Source organism: Zootermopsis nevadensis, unplaced genomic scaffold, assembly GCF_977971745.1.
Source record: "Zootermopsis nevadensis isolate Lab colony 2312 unplaced genomic scaffold, Znev_1.0 Znev_ptg000002l, whole genome shotgun sequence".
Lineage (NCBI taxonomy): Eukaryota > Metazoa > Arthropoda > Insecta > Blattodea > Termopsidae > Zootermopsis > Zootermopsis nevadensis.
Window position 1 is genome coordinate 15,768,367 of NW_028259134.1, and position 21,695 is coordinate 15,790,061.

A 21,695-nucleotide genomic window follows, 5' to 3' on the forward strand; every position below is an offset into this window, starting at 1 on the left:
GAAGTGTGGAGTTCAAATCCAGACACCAACTTTTCTAACTAAAGGTTTCATTATTTTCCCTAGTTATTCTACAAAATACCTTAACAATGATCCAATATAGACTACAAACAACAATACTTCAATCTATTACATCAAAAACACTTAAAATTGGCTGCTTCTTGGGTTAAGGTCACTACATATGTTATATAGCGCCAAATGAGCTCTGATGGTCATAAATAATAATCAGGCAAGGATGTAGACAGATGAAGCTGTGGCCTATTTCACTGGATTTTAAGAGCAAGAATTATGAAGCCTTTCATTATATAAATTTTCTCAATTTTCCTTTTATTACCTTGTCTTAGATAAAAGTTTTTCTCAAACGTCATACCCACATATAGCAACTGAAAAAATCACAGCTTCGCATACCTTAACCTCTAAATATCAAACATCACTACCTAGTGGTCAGCATTCCTACTTCATATCTCGGAAATCCTGGCTTGAAATCAAAACCCAGATATTGGTTATCCTGACTGACAATTTTCAAAAATGTCCTTGGTCCTTCCCAGATGTGCCAGGATATCTTAAATTGGGCCAAAACTGCTTCCTTCCTTATCCTTTCCAATTTATTATTCATTAATCTCATTTAATACTATATACAGTCTGAAGTACAGACAGCGTTGTCAAATAAATGTTTAACAAATAAACGAAATAAATCCACATTTCTAGGTAGAACACAACAGAAATCCGACACATACTCTGAATTACTTAAACTTACAAATACATACAGAAAGTCTGTTCAGAGAATGTAAACAAAGAAGTTCACCTCTTAACTGAAAAATAAACCTGTAAGAGAAGCCCTCATTGAAATCAGTCAACATATTACCTCACACCATGTATTAGAATTACATAACTCTAATGACATAATCCAGATACCAATGGAAAACAGCGTGATTACTGTCCTTTTCATATACAGTAGAAGTTTAACAACACAAATACCTCGTAAAATAACATTTATCAAAACATATCACTTACCTTTATGATTTTCACTGATGCAAATTCAAACAAATTAGATTAAAATATTTTATTTTGAATAATCCAGTACAAATTCAAATTCAACGTATACACCAACATGAAGTCTAAACACAAAGTATGTATCTTACTATTAATCTCCTACTGATTACACTAATTAATATGACAAAATCAATATTTCCAAATACAAATCACAAAATAACAGGTTTGTCGATGGCGAGTACAAATAAACTAAATAAACTAAAAGAATTAAGCTGACGTATTAAACAGTTTGCACTTGTAACACACAGCAACTAATGATGGCAGTATAAGAGCTGAAGTATTATCTATAGCTACATATTAACTTTACATTAATTCTATAACAACAAAATTCAAACCCAAATGTTACAAATTAATGTTAAAAGCATACATCATGTCACAGAGAGTCTCATTTTTCAACTTCCATGTGTTTGCAACAGTGACAGACCAGTGCCAATCAAAAAGTAATTTGGTTGATAACTTTTAGAGCTGGTTGATTATATGAATCATCAGGATATGAAAAGCTTAACCAAAATGCAGCTACTCGGAGCTCAGGTCTTACAGACATACAAGCATACATGCTGAAGACAGTGTGTACTATGGAACATTTGACAAAAATGCGTAAAAAGCATACGCTAAGCACAACTGGGACATAACATGATCATTTTCTGTCGACAGTGGATTTGAAAATCTTTTCCCCAAACCAGCCTTGGGAAAGGACTATGTATTTTGCATTCTGCAGAACATTTGCTAGAAGATTGGGAAAATACAGTATTTTTTAAAATTTGCAATGTTTCATAGTTCATAACAAAGCTCTTTTTTTGAAATGCAATGGTGTATTGAGGATTATAGATTTATTTCATATTCCTTAACTATTTCAGCAAAGATGTTTCTCAAATATTATTAAAAAGAACTTTCTTCTATCTGTAAACCATTACTAATCTTTTTCTTTTCAGTTCACTGAGATAATAAGTTATTGACCCTGATTATAAAAAAAATAATAAAAAAAAAAAGATCTGCAAATTTAGTTTCAATTTGACTTCCCTGGGAAGACTGAAATCATAATCCAAAAGTAATTTTTTTTAGGTAGATCATGCTAGGGTTCTGTAATAAGTGGCACTATTACTGTGTATCCATGTGAAATTTGAAAGGAAGTGAAGTCAAATAACCTGATCACAAGTCTAGAATTTTATTTTCAAAAGAATGGGAAAATGTTTGATTTTAGTATCCATATGCACAGTCCACATTCTAATTGAAAATTATTACATCTGTAAACACGGCTTCTCACAAAAACCACCTTAATCTTGAACCCTGTGCATTCAGTCCATGAACATATTGCATACATAAATAAATATTTATTAAGGAACAGTCATTTATTCAATGAGCTTTATTAAAATCATGCAATGAAAGTGGAAAAATCAATCATCCGAATTAATCTGGAGGCCCCAATAGCAATAATATTCTACATATATCATGTATAATTGCTATTTGTCTGATTGTAAAACCTTGTTATCAGGATTTTATAAGAATTATAATTACTGCAACATGGTCAAACACTATTAATAATCAGTGTTCCACAGAATAACCTGATATTGGGCCCTTGTGAACATTGTGATAAACCTTTATGTCCCATAGAAGGCAGTAAATTTCTTGACTAGAGCTCTTTCCTCAAGACGGACTAAGGAGTAGCATAACCTGTTTAATAATGAATATTTCACTAAAAGAAAACTTAACAAAACACAGCAGCAGGTAATTGTTACTATATAATGCGAGAATAATTAATTCGTTTCTACCTAGTTTCCAAATTCACAGAATTATATTCAGTACTTGCAAATTAAATGAATCCGCATTTCTGTAAAAACTGCCTATATCTCTATAGTTAATCACATAATAAATACAGATTTAAATTCAGAATTATTTTATAACTTGTTTCATTTTAAATTTTTAAATAAGAAAGAATAACATACAACATATGAATGCCAAGGAGTGCTTGACATTTTAGATAATGCTACAGCTATTTTGAGATCGCAATAAAATTCAATAGTTAATTTTTCAGTTTTATTAACATAAATGATCAATTACTATGTGAAAAATGGCAAAACTGCCACTGTGTACAAGCACTATGATACGAAGATGTGCAGGAAGAGCTCCATGCATTCTAGAACTTAGCAGAAAAAGTGAACAGAGATTTTCAAGATCCATTCTCTTCACCTCTGTAATATTGGACAAGAAGCTTCACAGCATTCAATACAAGGAACATCAGCATCACAGTACAACATATTGGACTGATTGTTTTTAGTACAGACAAAATCTTAAATTCTTAGGACTCGAGTATATTAATTCTAGGTTCGAAGTTACTTTAACCCATTCAGTCCTAATCTCCAATGAACCTTTGCCTACAAAGAAATCCATGATGTTCGTTGTGGCACTTGCATGTATCAACTACAGATGAAGTTCACCATGTGGCAGAAAACTGGCTTTCCATCTCTGAATTATCAACTCGTCTCAGTTTCACATGTTACATTCTCTTTCAAGAAGTAAAATGTTATAAATTAAAACAAAATTCTAAGATTTTGTTTCATAAATGCATTTATTTAACCAAACATGTTTCAATTGGCATCTTTCAAGCTTTGAAATAACTGCTATGATTTCCAGGCCACACAATACATATTTTACTGAATTATAATATATCTTCATTATTATTAATAATTAATTAAGCCAGCCACTTTTAACTTTTACTTATCCTTATTTGATCTCTAAAACTACAGTACTACCAGCCATTTACAAACGGATGCTCCAGTGCTTCTGATGCCGTAATCCTCGTTTCAGGATTCAAATCCAGAAGTCGTTCCAGAAGGTGGTATGCAGAGCTCGGATATTCCGTCTCTGAATTAGTATTGGTGCCCTCTGAAGATTGTGGTGAATCATAAGTATCAGTGGGTAAAAGGCACAGACATCCATCTAACTCATCTATAACCTGCAAGCACTCTGAACAGACAGGGGCTCCCGGAGGTTTGCCTGGCCTCCCTTCTTTTCGGTGACGACGCAGACGCTCACACAGCTTTCTTAAATTCAATGCTTTCTTTTCCACACTGCAGGTTACCAAGCGGCCTAAACCAAACAAAAGTAAAATTAAAAATAGCACTTCCAGTTGAGTAGTCTATGCAAGTGGTCTTTCCTGTGTAACCCCTGGTTAAAGCAGAAAAAACACCTAGTGTTAAAAAGTGTACACAGTTCAAAATACATAAATACAATGTGTACTTACAGTGAATAACATTCCTACTCTGTTCAGTATCTTCATTTCCATTTCTTATTGATGAGATTTCCTCCCCATTCATATGTCTCTCCATTTCCATCTCATTTCAAACAAGTAGTTTCCTGCAATTCTAATCTTGATCATACATGACTACGGGATTTCAAACCCCATATTAAGGAGTTGCCAACCAGACTTTTACTCTGGAGTCTGGTTTAATGGTAGGCTACTGCAATGCACGGTCAGCTTGACTGCGCATATGCTGTGACGCAAGACCGATAACGGTCACATAAAACTTGTTACAATTAATGATCTTCACAAAAATTATTTCTTCAACCATTTATCACATTTAAAATTTGAATTTCAACCTAAGGTTTCACTACAGCTCGAATTAACACGCATGGCATTTTCCCACACTCTGAATAAAAGACACATCTTTCCGAACAGCAGGAGGCTCAACAGATAGGCTTTCTGTCCTCTTCCCCCCCCCCCCCCCCCCCACTTTTGCCAATCCAGCTTCTAAAACAGTGTAGTTTTAATATTTTATAATTCAGACAATGGACAAAATCCAAAAGAACAGTTCCCCTTCTGTAAAAAATCTACAGTATTTTCCAGGATAGCAACTAATGTGTAAATCAGGGCATACCTTTGTGTAATATAACAATGGCTGTTCTTTGTGTCTATGCTTGCTTCAAGCAGCACAGTAACTCACCCAGTTTAACAGCAAGTTTCTTTATTCCCTCTGTACCAAACACAGACATGATCTCTGCCAGGGCACTCAGATCGTCAGGCGAACGGAAGAAAGGATAGCAGCCGCTGAGAATGCACAGCAGGATGATTCCAGCAGCCCACATGTCAACAGCTGCAAATGAAACCTAAAGTCGGGCCTGCCACACTTCGTACACTCACCACACACAAAATCTGACAAACAGACCCTCAAGAGACTGCAAAATGCTCAATCAAAGCCTCGGACAGACGGACTCCAAATGGAAGAGGAAAATTGAAGAGGCCATGAACTGAATACAGACCGGAGAGCCATAGAAGAAGAAGATTCATAAAGAAATCCCCTCTAATATTTGTTTGTATATTTGGCTATTTTAAATTTCAATTGCTAAGGTTATGTAATATTTCATATGGTACAGTGGGATTATAAAGAATGAAGATGTGAGAGGAAGTGGTGATGATGTCTGCTATTACATCACATTGACATTTGTCTGGAGGGACACAAAATGCATTAACCAAATCAGATATTTCCACAGTGCAAGTCAGATGTGTTACCACTATGCTAACCAGGGCAGCAAATCTCACTCAAACCCCTTGGACGTAATACATATATGGTTATTGCCATCACCCTGTGACATTTGTACATTCACTCAGTTAATTCTCATTTTTGCCTCTAGACATCTTAAGTATATGAGAAAGTATAAACAAAACACTAACTAACCAACTAACTAACTAGATGGCTTACCGAACCCGAAGGTTCATCACCGAATTAACCAAAGCCCTCCACCGGACCCTGTCCTGGGCCAACAAAATCCAGTCTCCTTCAGCTCCTATCTCCCATAGATCCCGCCTGACATTATCCTCCCATCTACGTCTAGGTCTTATCTTTCAGGTCTTAGTCACAGCCATCTTTTAATACCTGTTGTCTGCAGAGGATATTTGAGTAGCACCTCCGGAGGTCTGAAGCCTGGGGTGCCTGCCCTTGGAGCTGCCTGCACTTTGCGAACCATGCATACAGAGCAAACTTGTGGCTTGCCATAACAATGGCACTGTTGAGTCACTGGTGTCTTGGGACGCATCTGCTTCACAGGCGGAGGCTTCGAAAACACGAGATTTCTCTGTTGCTGCTGGTGCTGCGATGATAATGATGGATTTAATAGATGAGATTTCACCTAAAACAGTGTATCTCAGATCATGGAAAAGAAAATGAGCTACAAAAATAAAATAAAAACTGTGTATTCATTCCAAGACTTACAAATAAATTTTATTTTCATATATTAAATGAAAAGTTAGATATGAGATTTTCTCCTAATAAAGCAAACATCATAACCTGGGGGAAAATTTGAAGGATCCAATATAATGTTAGATAACAGAACAGGTACATGAATTCAAATATTTAAAAAATATAATAAGCCAAGCGTGACAGATTTGAAAATAAAAAGTAAGCATATATAAGTGCAGTAATTACACACCTTTCTGCAAAATAATGCCGAAGAGCCCATCACGAGTCTATATTCTGAGCAAGATAAATCCAGTGCATCCACTCCCATCCTATTCCCATAAAATATCTTTTAACATAATCCACCCATCCATGCCTTTGTCTTCCAAATGTTCCAAATGGTCTCTTCCCTTCAGGCTTTCTAACAAAAATTGTATATGCACTTCTCACCTCCCACAAGCCCAGTCAACCTCATCCTCCTTGATTTGATCATCCAAGAAACATTTAAAGTTACACAAAAATTTGGTTAAACCACTGGCAGAATATGGCAGACAGCCATAAACATGAGGTTAGAGATAAAAGAACAATACAATTAGTATAAATGAGAAATTTTAAGACCCTTGAAAACACATGAGTAGACATAGAAATTGAAATATGTGAGAATTGTAAGATAAACAATACATTTGTAAGAGGTTACTACACATTGGAAATGAAGACAAGATATTGTAGATAAAATGTTGGGAATACAGCAGGCAGAAGGCAGACATGTAAAATAGGTTTCTGAAATCTGCACATGTTGCCTAACCCCTGAAGACAAAATAGACAAAAACCTAAGATTTACCATACAAACACTAGACATGGAATATAAACAGTGCTTGGAATTTTATCTTTATAGTATATTCTAGTTAGTTTTCATGACATAAAACAACAGACACTAAGGCAATGTCCTACGTAAGCGATAACAAGCGAGCTGCATAAGCAGCATGGGGTGTCATATGAAGCGGGGAATTGCTTGTTGTGTCCTACGTGAGAGACTGCAATAGAAGCACACGGCCTTCCTGCGCATGCGCCTTACTGGCCAGCGCAGCGACTCGCGCGAAAATATCAAAATATTTTATCTCGGACTTTGGCCGCTTCCCTCTCCTGACCGCTTCGCTGGAACCTAGGACAGCGCCACACAAACAGCCAGTTTGATATTTCCGCTTCACCCACGCAACTCGCACAGCTCGCATTTAATTGCTCAAGTAGGACACCGGGTAAGAGCACAGACAATGTACACCACAGCTAAGAGGATCTGTACCTGTGAATTTTGCACCCGTACAAAGCTAGGTCCACTGGGTGTCTGCGGGGCAAGAATCTGAAATTTAGGTCCATCTAACTGGGTACTGCTGTTCATCCTTGGGGAGCCAGCTGAGAATAGCTTCTTCTTGATGGCATTTTGTTTTATATTCAAGCGACTATCTTGCAGTGGAGAGCGAATACCCTCAGCATGCAGCATCTTATGTTTTGGGGTCATTTTGCTGTGTGGTGGTGTGTTCTCATTCTTTCTATGAAGAACCTGCCAACAAAATAAGCATGCCAAGAATTATACCATGTCTTTCTACCACTGGTCTATAAGTTATTTTGATTGCCACATTGCTGTATAGTAAACATAGTCTTCCTAAAAGATGCTCCAGTTTTCATTGCATATAAATGTCTAACTAAATAGCAAAAATCACTGTCTTTACTGCCTCTGAGTTCAGTATTCTTGAGAGACTGACAATCATGTAAAAACATTTTCAGTATGTGCACCGTCTGCAGTCGATAACGGAAATTTTGCACCACTTAAGTTAATTTCTTCACTGATGTTGATCACAGCTGTCAAAAATTCTTGTTGCAGTTCTTTGATTGTGTGCGGATGGTGACATTGCCACTAGGGGCAGCACATTCTTCCAAGAGCACTGACACCAAATCCAGTAATGTTTGATATGTAGTTAGGTAATTATATTCAATAAAATTGGAACATCTTTGCAGCTGCATGAGCTCACTAATGCTTATTATTCCACCTAACACATACCAAGAAAGCAGAACTGTGTTCTCCAAATTAAGTATAAACTGATAGGAACACCTTCCTCTCTGTAACAAGACATTCCATATGTAATCTACATATATATTATGTTTACCTTACTCCTCAAAGGAGACAGACCAAGTTTATGAACATCATTCTCTGGAACAGAATTCTTAATGCTGTCTTTCGTCTCTGAGACATTATAACCATTTGATTTGTCATTCCTGGAAATGTTCATGAAGTTGCTGTCATTTGTACGTGGTTGTAAAGCCATTCTCTTTTTCTTCTGAAAATCTGGAGTGTCTGTGCATGTAGATATATTTGTGTTCTTGTCATCCTAACAAAGCAGAAAATTTACACTGTTATTACAAACCAACAGTGTGTAAAGACTAAATTAAGATCAAAATGGAAACACAGAAACAGAAAAATACAGTAAAATGTTGTACTTTATTTTTAATGTTTTTTTATGTTCATGCCTTATATTCTTCTCAAATGACTGAGAAAAACTATGAAACATCTCAGGCTGGGCACTGCTTGGCCAAGAATCAAATAAGTTACCTTAGCAGGCACATTACTTACTGTGGTGTTACCCTGCTCAATTTTTATTAATAAACCCATGAAAAACACAATTATGAAAATCCCCCTTGACAGAAAGAGCACATGCATATGCTGAGTCTGAAAATATAAGGAGGAAAGCATCACATTTACCTCTTCACGCTTTCTTTTTTTTAAATGTACAGTCGTTTCAGAAGGAATGGTAACTGTTCCAATATCAGTAGTTACACATTGGGCTAGGCCAAAGTCAACCAGTAAAAACCTGTAACAAAAGTGAAGCAACTGATATATACAAAATTCTAATGTTATCAAACACAAATAAAAAGCAACTATAAAAAATACAACACTGCAGATTAATGTGTTTATCCTTATTCTGATTCCAATACTGCATCCAGCTTCCTTCCACAAAAATAGAAAATTAAGTTGTACCCATGCTTTGTGTTTGGAAGGTCTCAGTTTCAAAGCTTTGCCCAGAGACCTGCTACTTCAGTATTCTTTTACTCAGCCACTTCTCAAAATGGTGGCAAAGTATCTGATAACAGGGTGAAAACATTCCATCTACATCCTTCCAATTCAGCATTCACAAATCAACCACCATTTGATACTAAAAAACCTAAGCAATTGAATAAATCAATAATCACAGCTTCAAATTAAGAAGCCTCTTTTTTTTTCTTACTGAACTATCTGGCACAAAATACACTAAATTATGCACTATCTACCCACCTGTCCATTACATTTTACTCTTGAGCTTATCCAATGATATTAATCATAAAATAAAACCTTCTACAAGCACAACCTCAGATTATGTTATTTTTTTTGTTTATTTAATGATACATTCTCATCTACATAGGTTATACAGTATAAAATGATGATTTGAAAATGATATTAAAGATCATACAGATTAATGGTAATTATGTAAGCCACCTACATTTACACTGATAACTCTATAAGCAGCTCAAAGTTTTCACTTGGTTTCACAGATAAAAAGCAAATATTTAAAGCCAAAAGTACTTACTTCTTATTTTCACGATCATACAGAAAATTACTGGGCTTGATATCTCGATGAATAATATTGAAAGAGTGAACTCTGCGCAATGCAATAAACAAGTTCAACATATAATCACGTGTCTCTGCTATGCTCATGTCTTGCACATAGTCCTGTAAAACAAACACAATATGACATCAGATGGTTTCAACTAGTGATGAAGAATCCATGCAGTCCATTAGAAAACCAATATTTTGCACTCTCTAAAAATTAATCGCTGCATTTGTACATTAAAATTTCAAGTAGAAGGGCTTTTACAACAATTTCCAGCAAACCTCAAATGGTTACATGTTTCAACACAGTTATGTCATCTTCAGGCAATAAATAACATTCAAACTATGTTCTTTTCTAACAAGTAAGCAGAATATAATATATTATTATTGTTGATATCATACCATAGTTACTTTAGCTTGCTATATCAGGTCCATTACATGTCACATAAAATCACAGACATCTGTATCTAAAAAAGAGCTGGATATTTTAATCTTGTTAATTTTAATAGTTTTATATCACAATAATAAATAAAATGATAATAAAATCTATGAAATAAAATCTAATGTATTACAGGAGCATATTAACAAATCAATAAGCCTAGTAACTACAGAATACATATAGATATTAAAACTTACACTAAACCTCTTGTGAGGAAGGTATGGCATGATGAACACCACACAATCATCCTGGCGCAAACATAAGTCAATACCAATCACATTGTCTGAACCCCTAGAACACAGTCAGTTGTACATTACAAACTACATGTTAATAATAGAAGAGGTTCTCACGCACACTGCTAGAAGGATTTATAAATTCCTGATTATACGATTTAGTGATCAATTCCTGTTCATAACTCCCAATACCATAGATTTCCACTACACAGAAGTTGCTTGATAAAACTCAAAAGTTACATCACCACAAAAATTACTAACTCTATGGAGTAGGGTTCTTCTTGAGAAGCTAATCATCACACTACATGGCTAGTCAAAAATAAAAATCCCACCTCTTATGGAACCAAAATGTTCATTACCACATTCACAAGAGTCTGCCATTGATTTTAAATTCTACCAAAAAGTACTTTTAGAAAAATAGCATACTTTTTATGATTTGCTAATGCACACAAAGAATAACTTCAAAACAATTTTTCATTTATAACCTGGCACATTATAGCTAGAAATTACCTCCAGTTCTTTTCAAAAAGGAAGAAAGTATGAGAAAATCATTGTAAGTCCTACAACATAAATATATATCTGTATGGAGTCAGATCAACATTTCAATTAAAAGCTTCACAGCATATTTCCTTCTCTTTTCTTGAATGAAGGGATCACAGTTTCAAAAAATGTGAAATTCTAGTTTATAATCTGTAATATTGTGTTAGAATTCTATTGACCATGCTTATTTAATTTTACCTCTAAAATTGTCCAATTGGGATCCCATATTAGGAACTGGTATAGTTTCAAAAATGACTATTGCACATAATAGGATCAATTTTTTAAATTATATAGTTAACCTTAACACCCAAAAGGAAGATTAGCTCAAGACAGGAACAGCAGGTTAGGGAAGTATGACATAGCAGGAGGAAATACCATGAGGAAAAACAGACAAGTAGCTGTGGGAAGACAAAGACAAATGCTGAGGATTGATTGCCAGATGACCCACATAGAGCAGAAACACATAGGATGAAGAAAGATAGAGTTGACATTCACGATGACAGTAGCAAACCACTTCTGGTTAGATCAGAAAACCACCATGTGTTTCCTTCATGTAATAAAAATGTTGGGAGAGGGGGAGGGAAGAAAAAACTAATATCAAGACAAGGCTCTTACTGCAAAAACAAGACATATATGAATAAATTATGAAGAACTGTCAACAAGCTAAAGTAACAAGAAACCATTATTAACTTTCTTACCCTATATCCTGCAAACATTGTAGTTCCCGTTCAGTACGTGATGACAGACTTGTTGGTACCAAATGCTTGATAGCAAATTTCCGAGCTATGTGTTTACTATTTGGATTAGTATTCTTGAGTGTGCCAAGGAACACAGAGCTAAATGTGCCCTCTCCTACTTTCTGATGTATATGAAAATTATCTGCCAGTGGAGGTAACTTTGTCAGAAGATAATGTATCTGATTCTGGTCACCTGTTAAATAAGGTATGCAATAAATTAGTTACAAACCCTTATTTAACAATTGTGTACAAGAACTGATGCCACAGCTCATCTTTAGTTAGTCTGACATATGGATCAGTGAATCTATATTTCTATTTGTAGTGTTTAAAACACTTACGTTCCATTGTAGTATTCTTTACTGCAGCTTCCCCTAAAGATAATGCATTACTGCAAGGGGACTGATGAGTGGAATCCACCAAAGTCTGTTCTGGATCAGGTTCAACACTGCCCTGTGTCTTTTTGCATATGCCATAACCTCCTTCCTGAACTGCTTCATTGCCCTTAAGTGGCAATTTGGGTATGGTGGGGGCATAACACTGATCTTCAACATTTTTAACCTTGGTAATGAATTCTTCATGAGATGCTGTAGCCAGAACTTCCATTTTGTCATACTATTGGCGTCTGTGAATAAAACAGAATTTATTATTATCTATTCCAAATAAAATATTTCTACTGCTGAGGCTATTTGAAATTTCACGTAAAATTGACTTTTTATACAATACCAGAGCAGAATTTATATTCCACTAGTGATATCCAATGTTAACTGTTAATTTACAAAAACAATTTACTTTCATACTAAAACAGATTACTGAAAATCCAACAATTTCTGACTTACCGTTTTCCTGTTTCCCTTGTTTGTTTACGTATTCTAAAAAGACCCGCGTAAGCATAGATAACCTTCGCGTTCGTGATTATTACCAACATTATTCTCTGGCATCACATTTCCTCAGCTAGAAGCACGAATCTTCCCCGTCTAACATATTCGCTCGAATCATCCTGGATAACAATGTATGTTTCAAAGGAGAGTATGATAATAAACTGTAATTGTTACATTCTGTCGTACAAGTAAGTCTATTACAGATAAAACAGGTTAACAATATAACACCCATACGGGATTTTAACAATATGAGCAGAGATATATATATATATACACACAGTAAAACACAGCAATAAAATTCCATATTGTATATATAGGTTAACCACTAGGTAGCTCTGTCGCTGTCATAACTAATTTAAATATTAAATGTCGTACTTACATAAAAGTGTCCTCTTCATTATTCATGACACATTTCTTTTATTACTTTCAGTCTAAACAAGTATGTCCAAATAAAATATCACACTGAAATAACAACGTATAATACTGGCACTAGCTTCATTTAACAAGACTGCAATCTGAATAATTTCAGTGGGTGCCCAAATCAAAGGGCATCCATGAAGTGAGTGCATATCATTCCTATAACCTACAAACCCAAAGTGTGGCAATAGTGATCAATTTATGAGTTATGGGAAAGGGATCTGGCAGAGATGGGAATGGGGGTGAGTCAGTAATAATTCTAGCACCAAACATATATTTTGGATAATAAAACTATTTGTAAAAAATTGAGAAGACATGAATTTGACTGAGCTGGGTCAGGAACAAGGATAGGTAACCAATGGCTAGACATAAAAAAGGAATTAATGTTTCAAATATTATAAGGGAGTCAAATACTACCAAAATACTTAGCTAAAACACAATGAAAAGATACCAAACCGTGCTCTGAAACAAAGACCACTGGTGTGGAGAGATCCTCACTTCTTGAAGAAAAGATCGAGAAAGTAATTCAGCTGAAGGTTGTACATAAGGGGTTCTCAACCTGCAGCCCACTGTTGTTTTTTATATGGTCTGTGTATATATAGTGTGTTAATTTGTATGATGTAACTGATATCAGAAAACATGCTTCATTAATACTATCAGTATTTGGTACCAGGGCTATCTATTGCTGTGAGTAACTGTTCAGTTTTATGAAGAATCTCAGATAAAGAATTAGGTTGCATCTCACTGATGAATACTTGGATGGATGGATGTACATCATAACAGAAATTAAACCTAATATTGAAAGGTTACTCTAGAAAGTCAGTGTCAGATATATTATAACTATGACTGATTCTGTTAAAGAAAATGTAAATCTGTTGTAATACAAATTAACAGTAGTTCTAATAAACTGCCATTAAGTTTCAATAAATTGTTCTCATTTATAAGCTTACAGCTCACAAGTTGATAAATGGTGAATGTAGTGCTATGTTTGTAAAGGGTTAAAGAATCTCTGGATTAGAACAGGCAATTAAGTCTATCTTATATAGGTGAGATTGCAGGTTGCCACAGTGACAAGTATAAAGATTGTTGTCTTCTTTCATGTAGTTTGGTAGATATTAATCCATGTTTCAGATGAGCTAATTTCGTGTTGCTCTTATGGCTAAGATTGATTAGATTATGCTTTACTACCCATGGATATATGAAGTTCTATTTCATGCAGTTACAAGTTGATAATTAAACATTTAAAATATTTTGTTTTATTTCATATTTGCTTTAACACAAGTGCTCTGGACAGAACTTGACACATAAGATTAGATACCTATATTACAACAATAACAACAACAACAACATTGTGAATGTATACTGTACTGTAGGTTGTGTGCGCACACATTCATATAAGATAGACAACTAATGTTTGAAGGTCATATGTTATACCATTCCATTTTCAAAACTGTTGTCATGTAATTACAGATACCTTTAGCATCTGAAATTAAATGGTCATGAAGCAGAAAGTGCGTTTGTTTTTTTTATACCGTTGATATTCTGAATTTTTAAATTTAATTATGTGCTCATTGCAGTCGCTTGGCCATGTTACTCTTCCCACTTATCAAGCAAAGGTTTTAAGAATGCTTTCTTTTTAAAATACATTGGTATTAATTAGTTACATATACTTAATTAAAGTTACATCTTATTAACACAATAATTGCACTCATAGCACAATACATCACTGACATATATACACATACATTTCAATTTCATTTACTAATTTCATGGTAGTATTATGTCCACTAGATTTTGGGGCCTGCCCTTAATGTACAAAAGTCAACCAGTATAGAAGTTCTAATTTATATATGTATATGTTACATAACATGTCTTTGAAGGAAAACATTTTAATATATTTATATACCTTGCGTTATGAAACAGGAAATATAAATTCAGTAGAATCAATATAAAAACAAAGGCTTTCCTGACTTTATATTGGATTGAATTACAGACAATGTTTTGAAGAGTTGGAAATTTACAGAATCGTTACTATTTATATAATATTATAGAGCATTCTGCTTCTTGTAATATCACAGAAAGATGCAGTGACATTGGTAACATTCAACTACAGTACATCATTAAAAAGAACAACAACTCTTAAAATTTAAGTTGGAAGTAGAAGAACAATACTATGGATAACAACACATTAGGATGTATTAAGTTTGCAGGTTATGTTAGCTCACCCCATTATTTCAAATACTTGCAACTGACTTGCTTTAGGTTACAGTTTAACATATAATAGGTAGTTAATTTACCAATCTCTTGGCTACAAGATAAACTAATAGCTGAGACTTCTTAAAACAGCCTGTTAACTTGGTATCTTCAAATGCAGAATAATTCTCTGGGAGTAAAACCTAAAATTTGAACACCATTAACACCAGAATCCATAATTGGGCAGAATCATCAGCCATCTACCTTCAATGCCCACAGTCTCCTTCTCTAACATCCATCTTAATCTTCCCTTCTCATCTTCTTCTTGATCTTTCAAGAGGCTGGATCCTAAGATGTTTTTCTAACAAAATTATAAACACATTCATTGTTATCTCCATCATAGTACATGCCCAGTTCCTTGTGGTCTCCTAGATTTTACTATTCTAACATCATAAGTTGATATAATGAATCTCTTTGTCATGTTTGAATCTAAACTGTCTACTTATTTCATCCTTCTTTTATATTCAAATATGTCTCTGAACACTTTGCAGTGAAATATAATACAATTAAACGTTTTCTACTGAAACAGAACCCTTCAATGTAGTGCATAAAAGGCATTTAAATTAACTAGTGCTATAACCTTAGAACACGAGACATTTAAATGATAGGTTACAATTTCTCCATCAGACTTTGTTTGTAATATGAAAGACAAACTTACCTGTTAGTGGTGATTTAAATAAATGGACTATAAAGGCACTAACAGAACATGAGGTGATGAAAAACTGAAACTTGTCCAGTTAATTCATGAGACAGATATCAGTATTAACAATATAAACCTAGTACATAATACTGTCTACTTTCATTATCTTTGCTACTGGATAACAAATTTTGTTCTGCATATTTATGAAAGTATATGCTAAATTTTAATAATTAAAATCTTGATTAGTGGCCCACATCAACTTCAAGGACCATTTGGCATTAACAATGTTAGTGATTACTGATTTTTGTTGATTGATTTATTTAACATTTCTTTATAAAAATTTGTCAGTGGTAAATACTGAGTGATTTAGACAGTAAAAGTTATCAGTAACAGTGGGGTACAAGTGGAAACATCTGATTCAAACTGAGCTACAATACAAACTACATTTTTGTGAGTTCAAACTGTGCATATTTGCTGAACATGAAAGAAAGTGTTAGCAGCATATTTTAAAGTACTATACCAGAATCTGTACAGACAGACTTAAAAATCATAAATCAGGAAAGCTGGTTCACAGGCTGTGATTTGAACAAAGAGATTCCTGAATGTGAATTATTAGTATTAACCATGACGCCATGTTTTGTTAATAGGGCTGAAGCTACAAACTTGACACATCCTCAGTTAGTACCATTTCAGTCAATTATATCACATAAAGATATTTCAGAACCAGTCATACGGTGCTATACATGTGCATAAAAATTACAAGAACACTTCATAAACACATGCATACACACATCTGATTAAGTTATGCTGGATGCATTACAATAAAATATCCAGAAATTATCATAAGACTGTCTTGTAAATGTGAACTAGATGTAAATCTACAAATAGTTTTATATTATTTTATTTCTTCTGAATTTTCAACCGCCATATCAGTATTTAAAGCTTTGGACCAGTGTTTTCATCTGAATATTGAACTCCCAAACAATTATAATTGGGAGACAAGCTATTCGTGGGACACACACAACACTCAATTTTATGGTCACCACTCGACTGTACAGTTTCTATGAAAGACAAAACTGACAAGCATAGTTTGTAACACCAAAGAAGGGAGAATTAGTAAGTGATATTTTTAATATTACTACAATATTAGACTATGTGTCACTGTGACCATAAGTGGATAACACAAATATAAATTCATTGATAACCACAATGTATAAGCAAGGGACAATACTAAATTCTATGACTAATTTTTGGAATTTTTAGTGGGTTAAATGCTAAAAATAAAGATTATTTAGAAACATTGTTTTTTCTTTCTTAGCATCTGTTGTTGTTTAAGTGTAACCTTCACTGTTATCTTCAAAATTTATAAATTAAACTATTTATTACTTGTCAGTGCTAGAAATAAGGACTTACCATATATACCCAAATAAAATAAGTACATTATTTTGCCTTAAAATACCTTCTGACAGCATTCATACACATTTATGGTACCAAAATTTTGTATTTTCATGCACTACCAACTCCACAAAAACATTACTACTGTAGATAACTATCATAATTAAAAGATGTTTCTTATCTTACATCAGTTACTTTGTAGAAAACCATATTGTTAACTATATAACAAGAAAGTGTTGTATATTTACAGTTAAATAAAGTAATCCATATTCCTCACATGTATTGCATGTGCAAAGATGGAAATAAATTATAGCAGTTATTTGTGTAACATTTAGCCCATATAGTATTATTTTGAATTGTTTTATCAATTTAATAAAAACCATAATTTTGGATTTCCAATCTTAATGTAAACCATCTTTAATTTTTCATATCACTGAAACATTTATTTCATTACAAACATTTATAAATATTAAACATGAACAAAATTCATTGTACAATTTAGCTGCTACATTGGTGTACTGGCAAAAGAGAGACATTTTTAATTCAAAGCACATTTATTTTTTATGTAAGGGCTATCCAAAATATATTTCCGCAAGAAATTTGAAGTTAACTTCATGATAACAATCCTTTTCCTTATATTTTGTGTATGAAAAGATGAAGTGGAAATTACTAGATTAGTAGGTTCCTTAATATGCCTATTTATCGATTACTGAACCTACAATTTACTTTCTTCTCTTTGTCTTCACTGTTTGACATCCATTCACCAGCTGAAGCAAGAGACACAAAGAAATTGGCAGGTACAGTAAGCTTTTGATGGCAAAAATAGTCTAGAGTTGGACTGTTCCTACCCCCTTAATTTTAACAGTGAAGTTTATATATTATATCTCACAGATAAACGTCCTCCTGACTGATCTACATAGGCCAGAAAATCCAGTACTCAGAGTCTACAGGTCTGGAATACCTTAGTATACAGATTCAACAAAGTAGGTGTCTCCTTCCTTTTTTACCTGAAGATGAAGTAAGATTCATACTTTGAAACATAGTGATTTTTTCAGGTTATAATATTTTTATGACTTTTTAATACAAAACAGATGACAGATAATGTCCAAAACGAAAAAAGTGATATTATAATGCCATCATTTATTTTCTTCATTATGTCTGTATTTATTTTTGAACTCGCTGATACATGTATCACTACAGACAATCTTGTAGGTTGAAATGAAGCTTACTGAAAAAAGTAAAAGGGAATATAAATTACAAAATAAAATCTACTGTATATCAAAGGATTGTATATTGTATTAATTTTCTTGTAGCTTAATAACATTTCTAGCTGGTAGTAAACATGAGGAAATAATCTATGTACACAGAACAAACATGCCATTTGCTTCTGTTTTTGAGACTGGACAGCCATGGCTACAATACAGTGATCACACTGTCTAGGCTTTAATTCCCTGGCAATATCAGTTTCTCCTAGGACACTAATTCTTATACTCCCTTCATGCATGTTTTTCTGGTCTGTCCATAATTATGTCAATATTAACTTACAAATTATTTTTGATTACTGGCATATATTATCTATTCAGTAGTCTTCACTGAAGATGACTGTTTTCTGGGATGCTGTGCTATGTATTCTGGTAGAAGTTACTGATGTTTCAAAGGTGCTTGCTACCTCTATCATCAAGATGAGTAAACTCGTTTTGATGATGGAAGCAAAAAGCACCTCTGAAATGTCAGTAAATGTCTACCAGACTGAAAGCTTTAGCAATCCAGTGTTTACTCTTTCTTCTGCTTTCATTTCATAACAAAAATGCCTATCAATCTGAAACCTGAATATGCCAGGGAAATCATTTATAATAACATGCTTTAAAACTTCTTATTTACACATTAGAGCACCAGAAATCCAAATCATTTTTGGAAAACACTCGAGTCACTGGAAAATTCATTCTGAAAGTCCAGCCTCCTTATATTAACTTAATATGGTAAAAGCTACAGAAGAGATAATATTTTACCATGTATTGTTTTAAACACATTCTTTGTGCTTGTTCCAATATTTTGGTCTTCAGAAAATTGATGCTGAAACTTGACATACTATTTTTTACCACATCATAAATATAGCTTTGTACTATACAATATACATGGAAAAATATTTTAATCGTTCAAAAATATGTTTATAATTTTACATCATCATGCTTTGTGCAAAACAAGATGTATTGAAAAAGAAATGGAATAAACATATAATTATATACCAAATGAAAGCACAGCTCCACGTAAAGGCTGCCATCATTTGGGTGTGAGGAAAGTTGACCCAGGAGGTTGATGGGGTGTGGGAGAAGAAGAGCAGCTCCTGCTGAGCCCACGTGAAGGTTCAGTTAGTAGGAAAGATCCTGAACTATTCTCAGCATGATGACCTGTATGATGGCGTGATTCTCCAGGTACCGTAAGAGATCTGCTTGATTCTGAGATTGTATCATTTCCACTGCCTGCTGGTTCAGATGGTGTGGGACATCTTCGTTCACAAGGTGCAACCATTCCATTGAGCGCATGCATCGGTATGCGATATAAACGAAATGGCCTTACTTCAGGTGAAGCTGAAAATATTAATTTTGAATGTTATTTAAATTTAAGTCTCATTGCAATAATTCAATGAACCATATTTTGACTTAATTTGCGTATATACATTCATTGTATAAGATCAGAAAGGCGAGGGATCTTAAGGAAAGAGGTTGCAGGGATGGGAGATGGATGAAACTGGCTCAGGATCACAATCAATGGTACATTTCAGTACTAAATATGCCTATCCTTTAGGATGCTGAACAAGTGCCATACTTACAATGTGGGGAGGAAGGTGGTGAGATGCTGGGATCCCTGTCTGGCTTGTCCACTTGCAACCTCTCAGCCTTGTTATGGAAGAATTCTGGAGCCGTAGTAGCGAAGAATATATCATTCTGGTAAAAGCAGAATACATGACAGCAACATGCTCGAAATCATAAGTAGCACTCACGCCGAATGTTCTATTTAAAAAACAACCCTAAATACAACACATAATATCTTTATGCACAAACTGAGGAAACCAATGGCAAAATTGAAATATTGTGGCCGCATCGTGTCGTTGAAGCCGATGCATAGCTTGACAACTTCCAATAGTGATACCAACAAAAATATTTATCAGCATGACAACTTGAAAAAGTTATCATTGCCAATTCCTGAACGTGTATTAAAATATATCTCAGAGAATGGACAACGACCAAAATAATTGTATTTGTAGTGTAATGTCAGTGAATATGCAATTCTGAACTCTTTTTTTACATAAAAACTTCAATGTTCTTACCTTGGAACAAATGAGGGCCAGTTTAGGTAGCACCATGGTCTGAACCAGGTTTCCATTGATAATGAGACGGATCTCCATTGAGTCAGTTGTAAAGGCAAAGATGTATGGGAAGGCACAAACTACAATAAAATAAGTATTCTTCTTAATATAATACTTCTCACTAGTCAAAGGCACATTAAGGAGGGAGAACAATAAGTGTATATTTATTAATGTCAAATAAGTAAAGATTTGTAATATCTATTTTATGACTGAAATTTCCGCAGCCTTACAATATTATATAAAACTATGATTATGGTATTTTTATCCCTTAGAGACAATCTATTTGAATACGTACCAATAACAGAAGGTACAGAATTCCAGTGAAAATCAAATTCTGTGTTGCTAGTACTTTCTTCTGAGAGTTTCTGAAAGTGACAAGTATCTGTAAAGCAAACCAAATTTTTGTATAAAAATCACGTAATTAGACAAAGCAGTATTTATAAGAAAATGTTAGTTCAACTAATAGCAAAACATAATAGTGATATATTAACATGAAGTTATAGAAATGAAAAAGGGGTAGAATTGATAAAAATGAAAACTTTAGGAACCTCAGCTGGACATACATGGGTAAAACACAAGGAAATCCACTGAAATATTCAAGTAATTTTGTAATGTACAGTGAGATGAAATGATATCCCCTTACACAGTATCAGAAATTTACAATTTCTGATGAAAGGTTTTTATGAACTTGAGATCTTTCACCAGAATGTTCATGGATTGATGTAGGGCCTTTATGTTAGTGATAAAAATTTAAGTTATTGAACAGCATGAACTTTCCTAATCAGATGGATACCTATGAACAGTTGAAGAAATTTCTTGTGTTGTGGACTTGGTTGTTTATGAACAAAAATTTCAGTCACATAAATTTTAAAACAATTGCAATGATACGATTCAATAAACTGTTCCTGGTTACAAGCAACATTATTTATAAAGAA

General features: G+C 34.0%; 2 protein-coding genes across 11 annotated transcripts in view; both read right to left on the reverse strand.

Moving 5' to 3' along the window:
* Window positions 1–1,045: 1,045 nt before the first annotated feature.
* On the reverse strand, window positions 1,046–13,359 carry LOC110835196 (cell division cycle 7-related protein kinase). 2 transcript variants are annotated; one of them, XM_022075164.2, is made up of 12 exons: window positions 13,068–13,359; window positions 12,647–12,807; window positions 12,149–12,432; window positions 11,772–12,003; window positions 10,498–10,591; window positions 9,839–9,981; window positions 8,977–9,085; window positions 8,384–8,605; window positions 7,522–7,779; window positions 5,922–6,174; window positions 4,992–5,141; window positions 1,046–4,137 (listed from the first exon to the last, which is right to left on the reverse strand). In XM_022075164.2, the coding sequence occupies exons 3-12, from the start codon at window positions 12,411–12,413 to the stop codon at window positions 3,797–3,799; spliced, it is 2,067 nt and encodes a 688-aa protein (XP_021930856.1). In that variant the 5' UTR covers window positions 12,414–12,432; window positions 12,647–12,807; window positions 13,068–13,359; the 3' UTR covers window positions 1,046–3,796. The 2 variants fall into 2 exon arrangements, with proteins under 2 accessions (XP_021930856.1, XP_087207271.1); XM_087351145.1 differs by lacking the exons at window positions 12,647–12,807; window positions 13,068–13,359 and adding an exon at window positions 12,534–12,636.
* Window positions 13,360–14,338: 979 nt separating this feature from the next.
* The window catches only part of LOC110835194 (GTPase-activating Rap/Ran-GAP domain-like protein 3), a 245,277-nt gene continuing 237,920 nt past the window's right edge, over window positions 14,339–21,695 (reverse strand). For 8 of the 9 annotated variants that reach the window (XM_087351136.1, XM_022075163.2, XM_022075162.2 and 5 more), the window contains exons 20-23: window positions 21,056–21,142; window positions 20,722–20,840; window positions 20,224–20,338; window positions 14,339–19,981 (exon numbers count right to left, since the gene is read on the reverse strand). In XM_087351136.1, coding sequence (XP_087207262.1) covers window positions 19,674–19,981; window positions 20,224–20,338; window positions 20,722–20,840; window positions 21,056–21,142 — 629 coding nt within the window. In that variant the 3' untranslated portion in view covers window positions 14,339–19,673. The remainder of the gene's footprint in view (window positions 19,982–20,223; window positions 20,339–20,721; window positions 20,841–21,055; window positions 21,143–21,695) is intronic. The other variant, XM_022075157.2, reaches the window with a different exon arrangement.